The following is a 20,440-nucleotide window of genomic DNA, read 5'->3' as shown; positions in this document are numbered from 1 at the left end:
CCGCATCGGGCTCTGTGCTGACAACATAGAGCCTGCTTGGGATTCTCTCTCTCCCAATCTCTCCTTGCCCCTCCCCCGCTCGTGCTATCTCAAAATAAATAAAAACTTAAAAAATAAAAAATAAAGTTTATTTATTGACACAGAGAGAGTCTGCACATGTTGTGTGTGCCAGCAAGCATGAGCAGGGGAGGTGGGGGAGAGGGAGGGAGAGGGATAGAGAGGGTGAGACAGAGAGAGAGAGAGAGGGTGAGAGGGGGAGGGGGAGAGAGAGAGAGAGAGAGAGAGAGAGAGAGAGAGAGAGAGAGAGTGTGATATGATCCCAAGCAGGCTCTGTGCTGTCAGTGCAGAGCCCAATGTGCGGTGCTTGATCTCAGGAACCATGAGATGATGACCTGGGATGAGTTGCTTAACCAACTGAGCCACTCAAGTTGCCCCTAGGATAGCTATTCTAATGTAAATTTATTACAGCCTGCAAACAGGTGGTTACAGCGAGGAAACCCTACATAAATACGAAAAAAGTTTCTTTTTTTTTTTTTAATTTTTTTTAACGTTTATTTATTTTTGAGACAGAGAGAGACAGAACATGAATGGGGGAGGGTCAGAGAGAGGGAGACACAGAATCTGAAACAGGCTCCAGGCTCTGAGCTGTCAGCACAGAGCCCGACGTGGGGCTCAAACTCACGGACCGCGAAATCATGACCTGAGCCGAAGTCAGCCGCTTAACCGACTGAGCCACCCAGGCGCCCCACGAAAAAAGTTTAAGATTTTATTAAAAAAAAAAAATGTTTTTAGTTAAAATTTTGTATAAAAATAATTTTAAGAAATTAGAGGTTATGCCAAATGTGGGCCTCGAACTCACACCCCCAAGATCAAAGAGTTGCATGCCCTACCCACCGAGCCAGAGAGGCTCCCCGAAAGCACATGAAATTTAGTCAGGTCAAACTAGGTTGGAATGTGGGCCACACCCCTCACTTCTTTTTTATATGACTATTTTTTTTTTTAACGTTTATTTATTTTTTTGAGACAGAGACAGAGCATGAACGGGGGAGGGGCAGAGAGAGAGGGAGACACAGAATCTGAAACAGGCTCTAGGCTCCGAGCTGTTGGCACAGAGCCTGACGCGGAGCTCGAACTCGCAGACCGTGAGATCATGACCTGAGCTGAAGTCGGACACTCAGGCGCCCCACACACCCCTCACTTCTGATGAAACTATGGGTAATTTATTTAACATCTAAGGCTCAATTACCTCATCTGTACAATGGACAAATGACTGCAGTGGGGACTGACTTGAGCTCATTCCTAGCACAGAGTCACAGCTGGTAAGTGGTTGTGGCTACCAGGAGGGTTTCCGGTTTGTGAAAAGGGTCATCACACCAGCTTGAGGAGAGCTGTAGGGCGTTCCACAAAGCAGCACCGTCCTAGGTGCTAGGACCGAGCACCTGCTAGGACTACTGCTGGTCTCCACACCCCCCACCGCTGGGGGGCCACATGATGAGTGGGTACATTCAGCTTTCAGCTAGCTCATACTGGCTGACATCCCTCTAAAAGCGGATGTTCCCAGTCAGTCACCAACACCCCTCTGCAGAAGCCCTGGGCAGAAACGGTACCGTCCACATGCAGGATCCTCACTCCCCAGGAGCGGGCACTGGTCAGGAGACTGTTGCCGCTCCCACCACCTCCTCCGCTGCTGCTCCCCTGGGAAGACAAAGCAGTCAGGCAGGAGCAAGAGACTCCCCAAGGCCTGAGCGGCTCCGAGGCACCCCGTGAAGAGACGTTATGGGAGAGTCTACCCCAGTCCCCTGAAAGACCCTCTCCTCCACAAGCGCTGGCCACAGCGGGAGGCGGGGGCTGCTGCTCCAGGCACTTGTGACCAGGAAGCAGCACAGGCTTCCCAGAGAGCTGTCAGGACGGCCTCTTGGAGGAAAGCTCTCACAATAAATACTGGCGACCGACCGACCATCACCATCATCAAGCAGGAAGCTGTGCTGGCCTCAGGCCGTTCCTGCCCTGCTGCCCCAGGACGGCACACAGCCTTCCCCCGCCACAGCCTGCACCCCCTTCTCGATGCCACTTTACCCACTGTGCTCCCGAGATCACCTGAACTCCTCCCCCCGCTGCTTCACTTTCATGGCTCTGGGTCCCACAAAAGGGACAAACTGCTAAAAGATGCACAAAGTCCGGCTTATGTGCAGCGCGGCATCCCCTCCAAGGTGCTCGTGCTAGGCTCTGGTGTTGGAAGGATTAGGGAGTCAAATCTGGGCTCTACCCCCGCCACCCTGGGCGACCCTGGACAAATCACTGAACTTCTCTGAGCTCTACTTCCTCATTTGTAAGAAGAAAAGAAGGACGGTACGTCTCACAGGTTGTGCGTTCTGTGTCAGTACTTCAGAAGCCCCTCCTAAGAAAGGTTAGATCCTCCCCTGTGCCAGAGAAGTCCACCTGCAGCCCGCCCCCCTCCGCTCACCTGGTTTCTGATGGCTTTCTGCAGTAGCTCCTTCCCTCTGCTCAAAGGCACCTGACAGGAAGAGAAGGGCAATGAGGTACACTGTGCAGCCCACCTGTGCACAAACAGATGTTCACACAGGTGCTGGTGAGGGCTTGGGAGTCATGTGTCTTGGAAAGCTGGGAGCATTGACAGCTGAGGAGCAGCAGAAACAGAAGCCTAGAGAACCTTTTGGAGGTAAAGGTAAAGCCACACACAGTCCCGGGTCACCCACAGGTAGCTGCAGCTTGGACCCAGGTGGAGAAGCGCATTCTGAATTTACCCAAGGCCAAAGTGTCACCAGTACTCTCAGACCTCTCTTTACAAGTCTCCACACCCCCAGCAGACAGGTCTGAGCCAATTTCAACACGCCCTCTCTGGTTTACAGAGGACCTTCCTATTGTTTTTGACCCTCTGACTCTGAAGTCCCTTAAAAAGTGAAATGTATCACAGAAGGGACAGCGTGGGGATAACCAGTTGCGAAGGTTTTTAGATCTAGAGCTATGATAAAATATTTTCAGTCTCTGAATTCAAATGAGAGGTTAAATTAATCCAGATGGAACTAAAGCCAGAGACCGCCCACAACAGCTCACCGAGGCCTATTTCCGTTGCTCAGAAAACACACCTTTCCTACCTGACGAGGTTCTTACCGAGTCTGTGGGTTTCTGTGGAGGCCGGGGGTGGCCGCACTTCGGATGGGCTGTGGACGGTGTCTGCACCTTGACCTCGCTGGGACTGGGGCAGCCTCTGTGGTCTGTCGCACTGCTCTCTGCCTTCACTTCCCTGCGGCTGGACACGATGTAACTTACTTCTTTGCTCAGAAAACCCTCAATTACCTGAAAGCAGATCACAGAGGTGGCTGAAAACCAGAAGGCAGATGTAGAATTATCGATTCTGAGAGGTTGGGGAAGGAAATCTCGGCTGCCAGAAGTTTCAGAATCAATGTCCTTAAATAGACCAAGTGCAGTTTTGTACCGAGCCCTCAAGAAGACATCATCCTGAAACATAATAGGGTTTATATATATAATACAGGTTTTGTCTCCAGAACTGCTGCTCCTGACCCAGCAGCAGAAGGCCACAGGCTCTGTGGTTTGACCAGATTGAGTCTGCACAGAGAAAGAGCACACTGGCGGGGCCCAACAGGATTAAAAGTAGCTGGTTAAGCCATGGCATTCCTGTGAAGATACTCGGGGGCATCCAGACACCACGCCTGTGATCCTGACCACACTACCAAAAATAGGAACAAAAACATGAAACAAGACAAGAGTTTGGCTGCTACTGAGCTGCACAGGTATCTGCTCATCCTACCTGTAAGCTCCTTGTTGGCACTGAGAGGGTCTGACTCATCTTTGTATCCCAAGGGCCCAACACAGTGCCTGAAGCACAAGGACACTCAACTCATATTTGTGGGGAGAAGAAAAGATGGAAATAAGCAGTGGCGAGGTGGCTAATGCTTAGTGACCCACTCGCCAGGGAAAAATCCCTGCCACGAAGCATGTGCTGATTTCTGGGGGGTCAGAACTCCCACTATGGCTGACTGCAAGCTACTGACATGATGTTACTGAACGTGGAACTGGAAAGAGATGCTAACAACTGGCTCCACCTCCAGCACACCACTAAAAGTCAGGATGAATGATGGCCCTCTCTGAAGGGTGGACTGGATGAGAAACTTAGCACTGAGCTTAAAACAAAACAAAAACAAAACAAAAAAACCAACAACTGTTTAAGTCCCTCAAAAAGCTAAACACGGTCTACCAACGTCTACCACAGCAATTCTGCTTCTAGGAACGCCCCCCAAAGAACTGGAAACAAGGACTTGAACAGATACTTGTACATCCTTGCTCACCGCAGCATTATTTATAATAGCCAAAAAATGCAAATAACTCAAGTGACCAACAGATGATAGACAAAATGTGATGTGTACATACAACAAAATATTGCTCAGTCATGACATGAAGTGAAGATACACACTACAACATGGATGAGCCTGGAAAAGATTACGCTAAGTGAAAGGCGGCAGACACAAAAGAATGACTATCTGTGAGTCCACTGACAGGTCTCTAGAATAGGCAAATTCACAGAGACAGACGGGGGATTGGACAGGGGTTGCAGAAAAGGGAAGTGGGAAGTTCTTGCTTACTGGTTACAGAGTGTCTGTCTGGGGTGATAAAAGTTGTGGAAACAGTGGTTACGGCAGCCCAGCTGCGTGAATGTAATTAATGCTGAAAACTGTACATTTACAAAGGATTAAAATGGCACATCTTATGCTGTGTACGTTTTATCACAAAAAGAATCTTTAAAGTTATGGCTTGAATGAGAGTACCTATGTTCTGTAATATGGCAAAAACAAATGGTGGGGGGGGGGGGGAGGAGGACAATGACTGTCCTATATAAATGCGGCCGATGGTTCGATGGCTGCATGTGGTTCCCACTCCAGTCTGCCTACTCTTCTGCAATGTGACGGCTATTCCTATCAGGAGGCAGAGCCCCCTCTTCCATCGCCTTCAATCAGACTCCTCTGGAACAATACAATGTAATGAAACGTGTTCCAGAGCCTGAGTCTCAAGAGGTCATGTAGCTTCTCCCTTCACCTTCTTAGAAAGCTACCATGACACCGCCGTGTCAACAGGCTGGTCTAGCTTACTGTATACACATATGATGTTACGCGTATATACAACATATGTAAGAAGCCTCTCAAACGACACCTGAGAAGCCATAGAGAGGCAGCCAGCACCAACTCCCAGATGTGTGAGGTCAACTCCATCCTTCCAGCCAAGCTGACCCTCCACCCAAATGCAGCTGTAGGCGGGAGCCTTGATGAAACCAACAGAGAAACCACCCAGCTGCTCCACAGAGTAGTAAGAAATAACTTGTTTTAAGCTCCAGTTCTGGGGTGGTTTTTTCACACAGCACAGGCTAAATGATAGAAGGGACTAAAAGTTCAAAAGGTAATTTGGGGCCAGTTTGGGTGTATAATCAACACTTGGTACATTCCCCATTGCCAAGCTTCTATATTCCTGAGCTTCTGTTCATTTGACAGAAAAGAGCCTCTGCATTCCAAGCTTATTCAAGTCATTTCCCTAGTTGCCCGCCTCTTTGGAGCCGAGCACTATCATCCCATTTTCGAAACTCGAGAGTTCCCCATGTCAACCCCTTACTAAAAGTGCCACACGGCACACAGATGGCTTAAAAATATTTTAAAGGACTCAAATACGGCAAATGCTTCTTATGGGAAGTTTTTCACCAGTGTTATGTAAAAGAGTTAAAATTTAGAAATAATCTCAATGTCCACAGAGTAACCATTAGGTAAATTAATAATCCACTCGAAATATATTCTCATTACAAATAACATGAGGGACAATAACGATAGCAAAGTGCTAATGCTTTAAGGTTATGGGCAAAACGTTGGTAATCAAAAATGTATTCATGATCACATAGCTACACAGAAAATAAACATAAAAAAAAAAAAAAGAATAGAGACAGAAGTAGAGGAGTGGTTACCCAGGTTGGGTGTATTGAGGAGAAATGGGGAGTGACCGACAACGGGTATGGCTTTCTTTTTTGGGGTGATGAAAAGGTTCTAAAATTGTGTATTCACACAGCTTGCATATCTCTGTGAATACACCAAAAACCATTGAGTTGTACATTTTAAATGGGTGAACTGTATGGTATATGGATTACATCTCAAGAAAGCGGTGAAAAAAGGGGCACCTGGGTGCTAAGCCTTCAACTCTTGATTTCAGCTCAAGACATGACCTCACAGTTCGTGAGTTCGAGCCCTGCATTGGGCTCCATGCTGACAGTGGGGAGCCTACTTGGGATTCTCTGTCTCCCTCTCTCTCCACCCTTCCACTGCTCGCTCTCTACCTCTCTCTCTCAAAATAAATAAATAGATATTAAAAAAGAAAAATAATAATAAAATGAAGCTGTGAAAACTAAGAGTCCAGAAGCGAAGATATCAAATACCTAGAAGTCACAGATACAATCCCTCTCCAGCTCCTGCCCGATAACCCACAAAGGCACATGATATCACAAGTCACAAGCAGGTTACATACCCCACCCAGCTGCTGGATGGCCCCCGTCAAAAACTGGAGACTCTTGCCAGCAGGCAGATCCAGATAAAAGGACTTTCCAGAGAAGGGCTGCCTCCCAGCATCTGCAGAGCTCATCCGGCATTTTTCCAGACAACTGGAAACTTCCAGTTGAGCCCCTAGGAAAGAACAAAAGGGAACAAAGTGAGAAGCATGGGCTGAGAGTCACGCAAGCCGAACAACGCTCAACGACAGCCTCTGTGGCATGCCCCCGCTAGACCCTGGGCACATAAAGATGAACCTGGGACTGGCGTTCATTCCTACCTTCATGAAGCCCAGATGTGAAGGGATCAGAACCCTGGTACGTGGATGGCAAGAACCTAAAATGGTGCAGCCACTTGAGGAAATAGTTTAGCAGCTTCTCAAAATGCTAACCATAAAGTTAACATGCAACCCTGCAATCCCACTCTTAGGCATAAACCCAGGAGAAACGAAACTGTATGTCCAGATAAAAACATGTATAAGAATGTTCATAGTAGCATTATTCATTCAGCCAATAGGAAATAATTCAAGTGTAAATAAAATAATAAGCAAAATGTGGTGTATCCATTCAACGGAATATTATTGGGCCAATAAAAAAACAAACAAACAAAAAAAAACGAGCCACTGACAAATGCTACAACCAGGATGAATCTCATACACATGCTAAGTCAGAAAAGCCAGATACAAAGACCACATATTATATGATTGCATTTATATGAAATGTTCAGAAAAGGAAAAGATACAGAAATAGAAATTGGATTAGTGGTTGCTTAAGACCGAGGGTGGGAATAACAAGTGACTGAAAATGGGCATGAGGCTCTCTTTGGGGTAATGAAAATATTCTAAAATTAAATTGTATTAGATGTACAACTCTGTAAAGTAACTAAAAATCACTGAAAGCATACAACAAATGAATTTTATAGTGGGTAAGTTACACCTCAATAAAGCTAAAAAAAAAAAAAATCCAAAAAACAAAAAACCCAACCCTTCAGTGAATATAATCTTGAGATTTGTGCATTTCTTTGTATATAAAAGAGAAAAACCTATAAATACATATGGGATTCTGATCAATGAAATGCATGCTATATTATTTAGAGAGAAAGGTACTGTCTACAAATCCCTTGAAATGTATCAAAAATATAATGAATAGAAATCCATCATGATAGGGGCGGCTGGGTGGCTCAGTTGGTTGAGTATCAGGTTCAGCTCAGGTCATGATCTCATGATCTCATGATCTTGAGACCCACAACAGGTTTGATGCTGTCAGTGCAGAGCCTGCTTTGGATCATCTGTTCCCCTCTCTCTCAAAAATAAACATTAAAAGAAATCCATCATGATAAAATAAATATATTAAAATGTCAATGATAAAATCTAAATGGTGTGTATATGAATGCTCAATGTAAAAGTCTTTAGACTTTGTTGCAGGATTGAAAACTTTCATAAAAAATCCTTAACGCTTGAAGAGATAGGAGTGCCTGGGTGGCTCAGCTGGTTAAGTGTCCGACTCTTGGTTTTGGCTCAGGTCACGATCTCACGATTTCGTGAGTTCCAGCCCCGCATCAGGCTCTGCGCTGATGGTGCACAGCTCACTCGAGATTCTCTCTCTCCCTCTCTCTGCCCTTCCCCCACTCACACTATCTCTGTCTCTCTCAAATAAAACTTAAAATAAAAACCCGAAACTTGAAGAGATAAAAAGGATTCAAGAGAATGTGACAACCACTGAAGCAAAGAACTTCTAATATACAGATGAGAGTCCCTGAAGACAAAAAATACAACAAAAATCCCCAAATACTAAAATCATAGTTCCCTGAAATAAAAAAATGTTTTGAACTAACAAATTCGAAGAGTTTATCACATAGTTGAAAAAATGGACCCAGAACAGCAAACACCATGATATAGTTAATAAAACTGCTGGATTTTACATGAGGGGTTTGAGGCGCCTGGGTGGCTCAGTCAGTTAAGCATCTGACTCTTGATTTCTGCTCAGGTCAAAATTTCATAGTTCGTGAGTTCGAGCCCCCCATTGGGCTCTGTGCTGATAGTGCGGAGCCTGCTTGGGATTCTCTCTCTCCCTCTCTCTCAAGGTATATAAATAAACTTTGAAAAAACTGGGTCATTGACTTGGCCGTTTAGAAAGTAAAAAATAGGGGCGCCTGGGTGGCTCAGTCGGGTAAGCTTCTGACTTCAGCTCAGGTCATGATCTTGCGGTTTGTGAGTTCGAACCTCGCATCAGGGTCTGTGCTGACAGCTTGGAGCCTGGAGCCTACTTCTGATTCTGTGTCTCCCTCTCTCTCTGCCCCTCCCCCGCTTATGCTCCGTCTCTCAAAAATGAATAAATGTAAAAAAAAAAAATTAGAAAGTAAAAAATAAATAAATGAGGGGTTTGGAACAGGTATTTTTATAAATCTCCTAAAACTCCTTGACTCCATAAATTCCTGCATCGCTCCTTGCTACTGCCCAGTCAGACTCATTTGCACCTCCTCAGTATCTTTCTTCTTCTGAGTTCCACATTACTTATCATCTTTCCTCCTAGTATTTTTCAGCTTCATATTCTTGTTTACTCCTTCAGGATGAACCCCTGGACTCCCCATCAGACTGGGAACTATTTAGGGAAGAGATGTTGACTTACATATCAGCATTATTCCCCCCAAACCAGAGCCTGCTCTCCCATCCTCAGCTGGCACCTGACCTTCAGGCACTTACCTTCTGGCCCCCTAAATCTCTCCCTGAAAGCCCTAGTTCAGAGACAGAAAATACTGGAAAGTCACCTTGACATTTCACAGAAGAGACCTTGTTGTGAGTCCCTGCTCTGCTTCTTACTAGCTGTGTAACTCTAGGCAAGTCACAATCTCACTTCATGTCTTTGAATCTCTATTTCTTCACTTCTGAAAGAGTGATAATAATTAGTACCCACCCCCTTTGGACAGTCCATATGCAGTAAATCAAATATTGTAAATTGTGTCACATAATCGTATTGAGGGGATATTTAAAAACTTAACAGGCATTGTGATAATATGGATGAATTATATAGAATATGAATCATACCTCAATAAAAAACTATCGTTAAACAATTTTTAGGGGTGCCTGGGTGTCTCAGTCAGTTAAGTGTCCGACTTCGGCTCTGGTCATGATTTTGCGATCTGTGGGTTCGAGCCCCTGTGTCAGGCTCTATGCTGACAGCTCAGAGCCTGGAGCCTGCTTTGGATTTTGTGTCTCCCTCTGTCTCTCCCCCTTCCTTGCTCACTCTCTATCTCTGAAAAATAAATAAATGTTAAAAAAAATTTTTTTTTTTAATTTGATATTTGTGGGGCACCTGGGTGGCTTTGTTGGTTAAGTGTCCAACTTTGGCTCAGGTCATGATCTCACGGCTCGGGAGTTTGGAGTCCCACCTCAAGCTCTCTGTTGTCATCTCAGAGCCCACTTCGGATCCTCTGTCTCCTTCTCTCTCTGCACCCCTCCTAAACTAGCACACACTCTCTCTCTCAAAAATAAACATTAAAAAAAATAATACAGGAGCGCCTGGGTGGCTCAGTCTGTTAAGCATCCAGCTTTGGCTCAGGTTGTGATCTCACAGTTCGTGGGTTCAAGCCGAATGTCAGACTCTGTGCTGACAGTGAGGAGCCTGGAGCCTGTTTCAGACTCTGTGTCTCCCTCTCTCTCTCTGCCCTTTCCCAGCTGACACTTTGTCTCGCTGTGTCTCGCTCTCTCTCAAAAATAAATACAAAAAAAAAAAAAAAAAAAGTCCTCCAGAGTAATTTATTGCATTCAGTTGATCATACACAGTGTAAATACAACACTGCATTTTACAGATCACCTTGACTGCTTTGCGTAGATGCCCTTTTTTTCTGAAGTTAATGTGAACTTTCTATTGTTAATTCAATAGTTCATGATTTTTTGGTAAAAGAATCAGAAAGGCTTTTATTTATTCAACTTTTGTGCTATAATCTGTTGGTCAATATTTTTTACTAAACATTTCTGTGATATGCAATTTTAATTCTGGCAGTGAGTTTGGAAAGTTAGTTTAATTCTTACTGCCTGTGTTTTCTAAAATGACAAATATCTTCTAAATGTCTATTTGTTTTTAATATGATTTTATTTATGAAAAAAAATTTTTAATGTTTTTAAATTTATTTTTGTGAGAGGGAGAGACAGATGTGAGCAGGGGAGGGGCAGAGAGAGACAGAAGCACAGAATATGAAGCAGGCTCCAGGCTCTGAGCCTGACACGGGGCTGGAACTCGTGGACTGCAAGATTATGACCTGAGCCAAAGTCAGCTGCTGAACCTACTGAGCCACCCGGGTGCCCCTATTATAATTTTATTTTATTTTATTTGTTATTTTTTTCCCTATAATAATTTTAAATAAGACACTCATGTCAATTTTTATTAGGTATATCATTCTTTTAAAATATTTGTTTTGAGCTACAAGAATAGGCATGCTTCAGTAAAGATCATTTATGATCAGAGTAAAAAAATAAATAAATAAACAAACCTCGGTATTTGTATAGTTTCAAGACTATTATAAAGGTAAAATGGTAACTTATGATTGAAGAAACCTTCCAGACACCACTTTAATCAAATGATCAAGTTAACGTGGCCAGTGATGAGCCTTAGCCACTCATGTGCCTTCTGACACCACATCCTACAAAGGGCACAACATCACTTCTCTGTCAAAAATGCACAACCTAGATCCAACCATAGGGACATAGTGAACAAACTCAAATTGAGGGGCATTCTGTCCTTCTGAAGTACCAAAGTCATGAACAACAAATAAAGAAGACCTCCTCCCAAATAGAAGGGAGGCTAAGGAGATATGACAACTCAAAGCAGGGCGTGATTCTGGATTGGATCATAAACCAGAAAAAAAGATGCCAGGAAACAACTAGTAGAATCTGAATAAGATTTATAGATTAACTAATATTTTATCAATATTATAATTTCCTGAGTTTTCAAATTGTACTATGGTTACATAAGATGTAAGTATTTGGAAGAAGCTGGGCTAGGAGTATACAGGAACCCCCTGTTTTTGAAATTTCTAAGTCTGAACTTTCTTTAAAGTGAAGAATGAACAGGGAAAAAACCAAACTCTAAATAGATGGGAGTTAAATCTTGTAACACAGTGTGAGCTGCTAGCTCAGGTGGAGGGACTCTTCCAGAAGGTATCGAGAGGAGATAAAGAAATGGAGAGGACAGAAATAGAAGTGTAAGCAACATCACAGAGGGGCTGCAAAGGGAAAGAAAAAAAGAATGGAGAGAAGAAAACATTTGAAGAAGCAACGGTCTAGGCTTCTGAATAAATATGGAGGAGGAATATGAGAACTTTTGTTCTCTCCTTAAATCCTACTAAAAATGACAAAAAAAAAAAAAGGAATAAAAATGGACAAAGACACTGGCAAGATGACAAGAGACAAGAGATGCCAGTAAACTGTGGAAGCTGGAAAGCAGATGGATGAGTGGAAAACAGGCAGGAGACCAGAGAAAGTGGCATCTAAGGCCAACGAGAAGCAAGCTGGAGCTGAAAGGCCCTGAAACTGGAGGGACCAGAAGAGAATGCTGGAGTGAAATGGGGGGCTGAAAAAGTTATCTGGAAGCCTTTCAAAGGAACGGCTAGATACCCAGAACCTTCCCCTACCCTGGCAGAAGACTACAGCAATGGTGGGGTACCTAGATGGCTGTCAGTAGAGCTTGTGACTCTTGATCTCAGAGTCGTGAGTTCAAGCCTCACGTTGAACAAGGAATCCATAAATAAATAAATAAATAAATAAATAAATAAATAAATAAATAAATACAAACTACAGCAGTGGTTCTTCACTGAGGGAGATTTTGCCCCCAGGGGAAATTTGACAATGTCTGGAAATATTTTTGGTTGTTAGGGGGTATGCTCCTAGCCGATAGAAGCCAGGAATGCTGCTTAACATTGTATAAGCCACAGGACAACCCCCTGCAACAGAATTATCTCATCCTAAGCATCAATAATGCTGAGAATGAAAAATCCCTGGACTAGAGGAAACTGAGCACAGGTGAGAGCAGGGATAAAGTCCCAATGAAAACACAGAAGATTAAGAGGATATCCACATGATGAATGGTGAGACCTGTAGACCTCATCCCCTAATGAACTCCCAGAATGCGGACAACCACACTTATAACCCGCAATGTGATAGTAGTAGGAAGTGACCCCTTGGAAGGTAGTTAGGTTTAGGTGAGATCATGAAGTGTAGCTCCCCTAAGGGGACTGGTGTCCTTACAAGAAGAGAGACCAGAGCGCGTGCTCTCTCTCTCCATCCATGAGGGCACAAAGAAGAGCTCATGTGAACCACATAGTGAGGTGGCAGTCATGTGCAAGGCTAGAAGCGAGCCCTTACCAAGAACACAAATCTACTGGTATCTTGATCTTGGGACTACCAGCCTCTGGTAATATGAGAAATAAATGTGTTTAAGCCACTCAGTCTACCATGTTTTGTTATAGCAGCCTGAAATACAGGATATCCCCCAAGGGGTGTCTGGGTGGCTCAGTCGGTTAAGCATCTGGGCTCAGGTCATGATCTCATGGTTTGTGAGATTGAGCCCTGAAGTTGGGTTCTGCGCTGACAGTGCGGAGCTTGCTTGGGATCCTCTCTCTGCCCCTCCCCATGCTGGCACACTCTCTCTCTCTCAAAATAAATAAGTAAACATTAAAAAAAAAAAAAGGACAGGGGCACCTGGCTGGCTCAGTTAGTCACACGTCTGACTTCGCTCAGGTCATGATCTCATGGTTCATGAGTTTGAGCTCCCCCCCACATGGGGCTCTGTGCTGACGGCTCAGAGCCTGGAGCCTGCTTCGGATTCTGTGTCCCCCCTCTTTCTCTCTGCGCCTCCTCTGCTTGTGTACTCTCTCACGCTCTCAAAAATAAACTAAAAAAAAAAAAGACACCCCCCCCCAAATTGCCAGGTTCCAGCATGATTACCTACAATGAAATCTACCAACTGATAACCCCCTTCCAATTGGCATTTCATTGCCTCACTTTTAATTTTTTTTTTTCAACGTTTATTTATTTTGGGGACAGAGAGAGACAGAGCATGAACGGGGGAGGGGCAGAGAGAGAGGGAGACACAGAATCGGAAACAGGCTCCAGGCTCTGAGCCATCAGCCCAGAGCCTGACGCGGGGCTCGAACTCACGGACCGCGAGATCGTGACCTGGCTGAAGTTGGACGCTTAACCGACTGCGCCACCCAGGCGCCCCGCATTGCCTCACTTTTAAATATGAATGGGTAATCAAAGATCAGATATTTAAAGAAAGCTTCTAACAAGAAATCTAACTACCAAACAGAAAAAAGACTTAGAGGAAATAGAGACAATACAGGAAAGCAGAAGAAACCTGAGACAATACAGGAAAGCAGAAGAAACCTAAAAACAATACCCTATATATCCTTGGAGAGATAAAGGAATACATTGCGTTCCATAAACACATGGACAAGTATAAAAAAGGAAGCACAAGAAAAACTTTTGGGGTGCCTGGGTGGCTCAGTTGGTTGAGCATCCAACTTCAGCTCAGGTCATGATCTCATGGTCTGTGAGTTCGAGTCCCGCATCGGGGCTCTGTGATGACAGCTCAGAGCCTGGAGCCTGCTTCAGATTCTGTGTCTCCCTCTCTCTCTGCCCCTCCCCCACTCATGCTCTGTCTCTCTCTCTCTCTCTCTCTCTCTCTCTGTCAAAAATAAATAAACATTTAAAAAAAAGAAAAGAAAAACTTTTTAGAAATGTATAATATGAAAAAAAAAAAAAGAAAGAAATGTTGCAGAATGAAAAGGAGTTTCCAGAATGAAAGTTTCCACCGAGTACCAGCTCCATGAATGAAAAAAGTCCCCCATCAGGGCACACTGTCAAGAAATTTCAGGACATTAAGGAGAAAGAGGAAAAAACAAAACAAAACAAAACAAAACCCCACAAAACACAGGATTTTGGCTTCATTTCAGGTAATACTGGAGACCAGTAATTTAAAAGCCTTCCTAATACAGGGGTTCAGTGGGTTAAGCGTGACTTGATTTCCACTTAGGTTATGATCTCACAGTTCCTGAGATCGAGCCCTGAGTTTGGCTCTGCATTGACAGTGAGTGTGCAGCCTGCTTGGGATTTTCTTTCTGCCCCTCCTTGCCACATGCTCTCTTTCTCTCTGTTAAAATAAATAAACATTAAAAACAAAACAAAAAAAGCCTTTCCAATACAAAATATCTAAAAATACCAGTTAAAATATAAATACAAATCCCACCTAACTGCTAAGTTCACAAAATCATTAAGTAAGATTCCACAAATGACCCCAAATAATGAGAAAACTGAAAACCACAGTGGGGAAAGCCAATGCTGACTGCCCTGAGGGAGTTTGTGGGCTTAAAAGCAAAGGGTTTGGGACTGATGAGCCTGACACGCCCAGGAGATCAGGAGATAAGGTCTTGCACCTGCCTAGAGTGAGGAGTTAGAATTGAGAAATCCCACATGGATCTAGGAGAAAAGGTAAATCAGAAAATAATCCATCCACCAAGAGACCTTTTAAAAGGAATACTTTCTTAGCCTGGCTCTGCAAGAAAAATGTCTTCTCTGAGAATTCATAACCATATGTCTCCCAAGAATTTGGAATTCAAATTCACATTACTTATGTGGTCTAAGAATCCACTACCATCACCATCAAACAGAGAAATTAACATAAAAAGTAATCCCAGCTCCTAACACCTTTGGCATACTTTCAAGTAACTAAATGCAAATCAATTCTAGAGGCACAGCTTAGCTCAGGGTTCCCAAAATTTCCTCATATAAAGCATCATCAAACATTAACTCACCCTCCAACATTATAAAACACATGAAGGAAACAAACCACTGTGGGTAAGAATCAGCAGAAATAAAGAGCAAAATTAGATCCCCAACAGCTTCGAATAGAAGCTTTTAGAGTCACTGTAGACCATAAAATAATTAAATTATTAAATGTTTTATTTCACTAAAATAAGTATTTAAAATGCTGGGAGAAAATAAATGTCAAGTTAGAATTTATATCTGACTGGGCAATTATTCAAGAATGAGGGCAAAATAAAGACATTTTTCAAACAAAGAAAATCCATTTATTCCCCAACCACTTCTTACTGAAGGACTTCGCAGAGGTGTACTTTGGGATGAAGGAAGCTAGACCCACAAGGACTGAAATGCCAAAAATTTGCCAAAAATATGTATAAATCTAAACAATCACTGTATAAAACAATAATGATAATAATGACTAATTTGGAAGTAAAAAAGACACACAATAATCATATTGCTGCTAGATGGCAATAATGCTATAGATGGGGACAGGGATGGTTCAGAGACAGACCAGTCTAGGCCTTTGTTGTGTCAGGAGGAAGGTAGAAATATTCACAGAATCAGACTTCGCCCTACACTACAAACTACAAGTGGAAAGTGGCTGAATCACTATATTGTACATATGAAACAACAGAATACTGCATGTAAATTATACTGGAATTAAAAATTACAACAGGGCACCTGGGTGGCTCAGTCAGTTAAGCGTCTGACTCTGATTTTGGATGAGGTCACGATCTCATGGTCATGAGATTGAGCCTCGAGTTGGGCTCCAAGCTGGGTGTGGAGCCTGCTTAAGATTCCCTCCACGGGGCGCCTAGGTGGCTCAGTCAGTTAAACGTCCACGTCCGACTTCGGCTCAGGTCATGATCTCACAGTTTGTGAGTTCAAACCTCACTTGGGCTCTGTGCTGACAGCTCAGAGCCTGGAGCTGCTCCCGATTCTGTGTCTCCTTCTCTCTGCCCATCCCCTGCTCACACTCTGTCTCTCTCTCAAAAATAAATAAAAAACGTTAAAAAAAAAAAAAAAAAAGATTCTCTCTCTCCCTCTTCCTCTGCCCCTCCCCGTCCAAAATAAAAAATTAAAGAAAACAAAAAGATTGTACACTTAAAAGAAAAAAGTGGAATATGTCTTCAAAATTCTGGGGAAAAATTATTTGCAGCCTAGAACTATTTAACCAGCTGAACTATCATTCAAATATAAGTTAACATAAAGAATTGTAAGACCTGCAGGTCTTGAAAAATTTGTCTAGTACCCTTTCTCAGGAAGCTATACTAGAAGGGGTACTCTATCAAGATGAGGAAGTAAATGTAGAGAGAAAAACATAGGAATTTATGATAGAGGGGATCCTACACAGGAAAAACCAAGGGAAATCCCCAGAACGATGAAGGGAGTTTCTAGGATGAAATCAGTGCAACAAGCCTAGCGCTCAGCTGGACCAGACTAGAGTACTAAGATAAATGGTTTCAGAAGGTATGTTCTCCAGACAAAGAAGAAACTGATGGATTCTCAGATGAGCGTGAAAATACTGAGGGAAGGCTTATACTTCTGGTAAGAGTCTGAACATGAATTAGGGATCATACATAGAAAATGAAGCATATTGGGGCTCAGTCAGTTAAGCCAGTCAGTCCAACTTTGGCTCAGGTCATAATCTCACGGCTCGTGGGTTCGAGGCCCCACGTCAGGCTCTGTGCTGACTGCTCAGAGCCTGGAACCAGCCTGCTCTGGATTCTGTGTCTCTGTCCTCTCTCTCTCTCTGTCCCTCCCCTGTTCTGTCTCTCTCTCAAAAATAAACACACATTAAAAAAAAAAGAAAAGAAAAGAAAAGAAAAGAAAATGAAGCATATTTCCTAGTTTACTACATGGGTCATCTGTGAATAAACATAATCACCATCCTGCAAATAAATAAATGACCAATCAAAGATGACTACATATGCACTAGGAGGAAGAGAGGAGGAAAATGTGTGTGTTTGTGTGTGCTAAGTGGGGAGACAGAAAAAAAATCTTTATTTTCCATACTAGGAAGTCAACAGATATAATTTAAGTTAAAAACAACAAAAGCAGGGGCACCTGGCTGGTTGGGTTGGAAGAGCATTCAACTCTTGATTTTGGGGTTGTGAGTTCAAGCCCCATGTTGTGTGTAGAGATTACTTAAAAATAAAATCTTAAAGGGCGCATGGATGGCTCAGTCGGTTAAGCGTCTGACTTCGGCTCAGGTCATGCTCTTACAGTTCGTGGGTTCGAGCCCCGCATCAGGCTCTGTGCTGACAGCTTGGAGCCTGGCGCCTGCTTCGGATTCCGTGTCTCCCTCTCTCTCTGTTTCTCCCCTGCTCACACTCTGTCTCTCTCTCAAAATAAATAAAGATTAAGAAAAAATTGTTTTTTAAATATTAAAAAAGAAAACAAAGGCAGTATGGGCATGCTATTTAGAAATAATTAGGTAAATATTGGAAGAAATAGCTGTAAGAGCTGTAAACAATGGCACTCTAGAGAGTAGGAAACAGGAGGCGGGGGGGGGCAGGTGTGTGAGAGGCAGAGACATAGACATAGACCTAGCCTCTTAAAATTATGAAACCATAAAACTATAATAAAAATTTTTTAAAACCCTTCAAATTTCATAGTCATATTACAGTGCATTTTAAGAACAAATATGAAGATAATCATCTAAAATCTTCTAATGAAAAAAAGTAGGCCAAGGGGGCACCTGGGTGGCTCAGTTGGTTAAGCATCTGACTCTTGATTTTGGCTTAGGTCATGATCTCGGGTTCATGAGTTCAAGTCCCACGTTGGGCTCTGTGCTGACAATGCAGAGCCTGCTTGGGATTCTCTCTCTCAAAAATAAAAAAGAAACATTAAAAAGAAAAAGAAAAAAAGCAGATCACTTACAAAGAAACAAGAATCAGACCTACATCAATTATCAACAACACCTTTTTTTGAGAGAGAGAGAGAATGCGTGCAAGTGGGGCAGAGAGAGAAAGAGAGAGAGAGAGAGAGAGAGAGAGAGAGAGGGAGAAAAGATCTGAAAGAGATTGTGCGCTGACAGCAGAGAGCCCCATGTGGGGCTGGAACTCACAAACGGTGAGATCATGACATGAGCTGAAGTCGGGTGCTTAACCTGCTGAGCCACCTGGGCACCCCAACAACATCTACTTTTTGCAGGAAGAAAATACTGAAGGAAAAAAACTTTGACTCAAGAATTTAACATGAAGAAGAAATCAAGATATTCTCAGGCACACAAGCTTCAGAAAGTTTATCACATAAAGCCCCCTTTTGAAAACACTCTTGGAGAAAGTCCTCCAGCAAACAAAGAGTAAATAACTTAGTAAAGTGTATTGCTGTTTCAAAGGCAACCAAAGCTTGTATCTCTAACAATCCAGAACTAAAACTAGAAGAAACTAGGGGAGGGGAAGGAAGTGACGGAAGTGAGTATGGCTGCAATACTTGTCTATTTCGGTGGGTTTATGGTAAAAATAACCATGAATATGAGCTTAATAAGGTACTCTATCCTGACTCTCCATCTGCTCATCTTGTTAGTAATATCAGACTGAAAGCTCTTATTTGACCTTTACCACGAATTCCTAAGTGATTCATGCCATCACTCCATATACACACACTCAGAGCCACTAAGTAATTAGGAAACCTCAATAGCGCTAACAATTCTCGACCATGATTTTCATTCCAAAAGACTTGGTGCAGGAGTACCAACTTCGACCTCGCATCCCTAGTTCTGACCTGTTACCTACCTACGATAGGAGCCCGGAGCCTACTCTCAGCCATAGAACTCTGCAGCTCTGAGAATTTGCCGTCACCTGAGAAAGGACAAAACAGCATCAGAACCACCTTCATTAGCCTTCGACCTTCTACTACCCTCTCCCCCAACCCCCACCCCCGGCCTCCCAATTCCTGCAAACCCCCCAGCGCGGCTCTCGGGGAAGGGGGGGGGGGGGCGGAAAGGAAGACTCAACTCCATCACAATCCGTATCCCATCTCACCTCCCGTGTCTCTTGTCCTTCAATCCCGCCACCCCCTCTAGAACTCTGCGCCTTCACTCCCATGGCCTCTTGGCCACCCCTTTTGTATTTCAATCCCTGTGCTTCCCTCCAGGCTCTTGTCCCCTCAGTCCCAACTTGCCACCTTTAGACCTCTACCTCCTCAACGCCAGTAAGCCCTTCTTCTCGGCTCCTCTACGCTCCTCAGCTTCTGCCCCTATCAGCTCCCCAATTCCTGTGCACCTTCCCGATCTCTTATCCTCTCTACACTCGTTTAACCCCTTCCTTCCACCTTCCTTCTTACCCCATCTTCCCCTTCCCGGCATCCGTACTCTTTCCTGGCTCCCTCCTCAAGGTCTCCGTAGTGTATTCGCGGGCTCCATGAGCTTTTTCAAACGACCGAGTGGCCGTGGCCTCTCCGCAAGTACACGACCAGTCTCCAGGCGCCCTGGGCCGCGGCTCGGGTTTAAATTTCCTGTCGGCCCCGCCCCTAATACAGCGTAATAGCTGCGAGGGTCTGCCCTACGGTGGCCCTGCGAGGTCAATGTTAACCTCAGCAAAACCTCCCTTCTCCCTTCCTATTCCGGCCGGCGTTCTCCATCCGTCCCTTCCCTTCATTTCTTGGCTTTTCATTGGGTGGAGATACTCTGCGCCTTAACAGACAGGAAGTTGAGGACTAGTGGTAGCCTAGTTTTCATGATTCTTCACACTGAGCTGGTTTGAAATTCCTAGGAGTTCGATAATAACAAAATAGGCCTATCACGGAGCATTTACAAAAAAATTTCACATACACATCATTTCATCTTCACATCTTTGTTTCCCTCCCTTTTCTCCACTTACCCACCCAACAAAAAAAATTCTCAAAAGAGGTGTCTCCTCATTTGTTCAGCTCATGTAATTAGTGTGACCCTCACCTCTCTACTAAAACTGTACTTGTCTAGGTCAACTGTAACTTCCACGTTCCCAAATCCTATGGTCACTTTGCTGTACTCAACTGATCCAACTTCTAGAACATTAAAGGAGACTATTCCCTCCTTCCTGAGCCAGTTTCTTCATTTTGCTCCTTTTTCTACGAGCCT

At 43.8% G+C, this 20,440-nt stretch overlaps 1 protein-coding gene across 1 annotated transcript in view; it reads right to left on the bottom strand.

The window, feature by feature from the left end:
* The window catches only part of DBF4B (DBF4 zinc finger B), a 32,586-nt gene extending 12,399 nt beyond the window's left edge, over positions 1 to 20,187 (bottom strand). Inside the window, 6 exon segments of the mRNA XM_053212756.1 lie at positions 1,608 to 1,695; positions 2,465 to 2,515; positions 3,133 to 3,318; positions 6,538 to 6,692; positions 19,116 to 19,181; positions 19,666 to 20,187. Of these exon segments, the coding sequence (XP_053068731.1) occupies positions 1,608 to 1,695; positions 2,465 to 2,515; positions 3,133 to 3,318; positions 6,538 to 6,692; positions 19,116 to 19,181; positions 19,666 to 19,687 (568 nt within the window). The 5' untranslated portion in view covers positions 19,688 to 20,187.
* Positions 20,188 to 20,440: the final 253 nt, after the last annotated feature.

Source organism: Acinonyx jubatus, chromosome E1 (assembly GCF_027475565.1).
Source record: "Acinonyx jubatus isolate Ajub_Pintada_27869175 chromosome E1, VMU_Ajub_asm_v1.0, whole genome shotgun sequence".
Lineage (NCBI taxonomy): Eukaryota > Metazoa > Chordata > Mammalia > Carnivora > Felidae > Acinonyx > Acinonyx jubatus.
The sequence above is the reverse complement of the archived record's forward strand: the minus strand, read 5'-3'. Positions and strand labels throughout refer to the sequence as shown.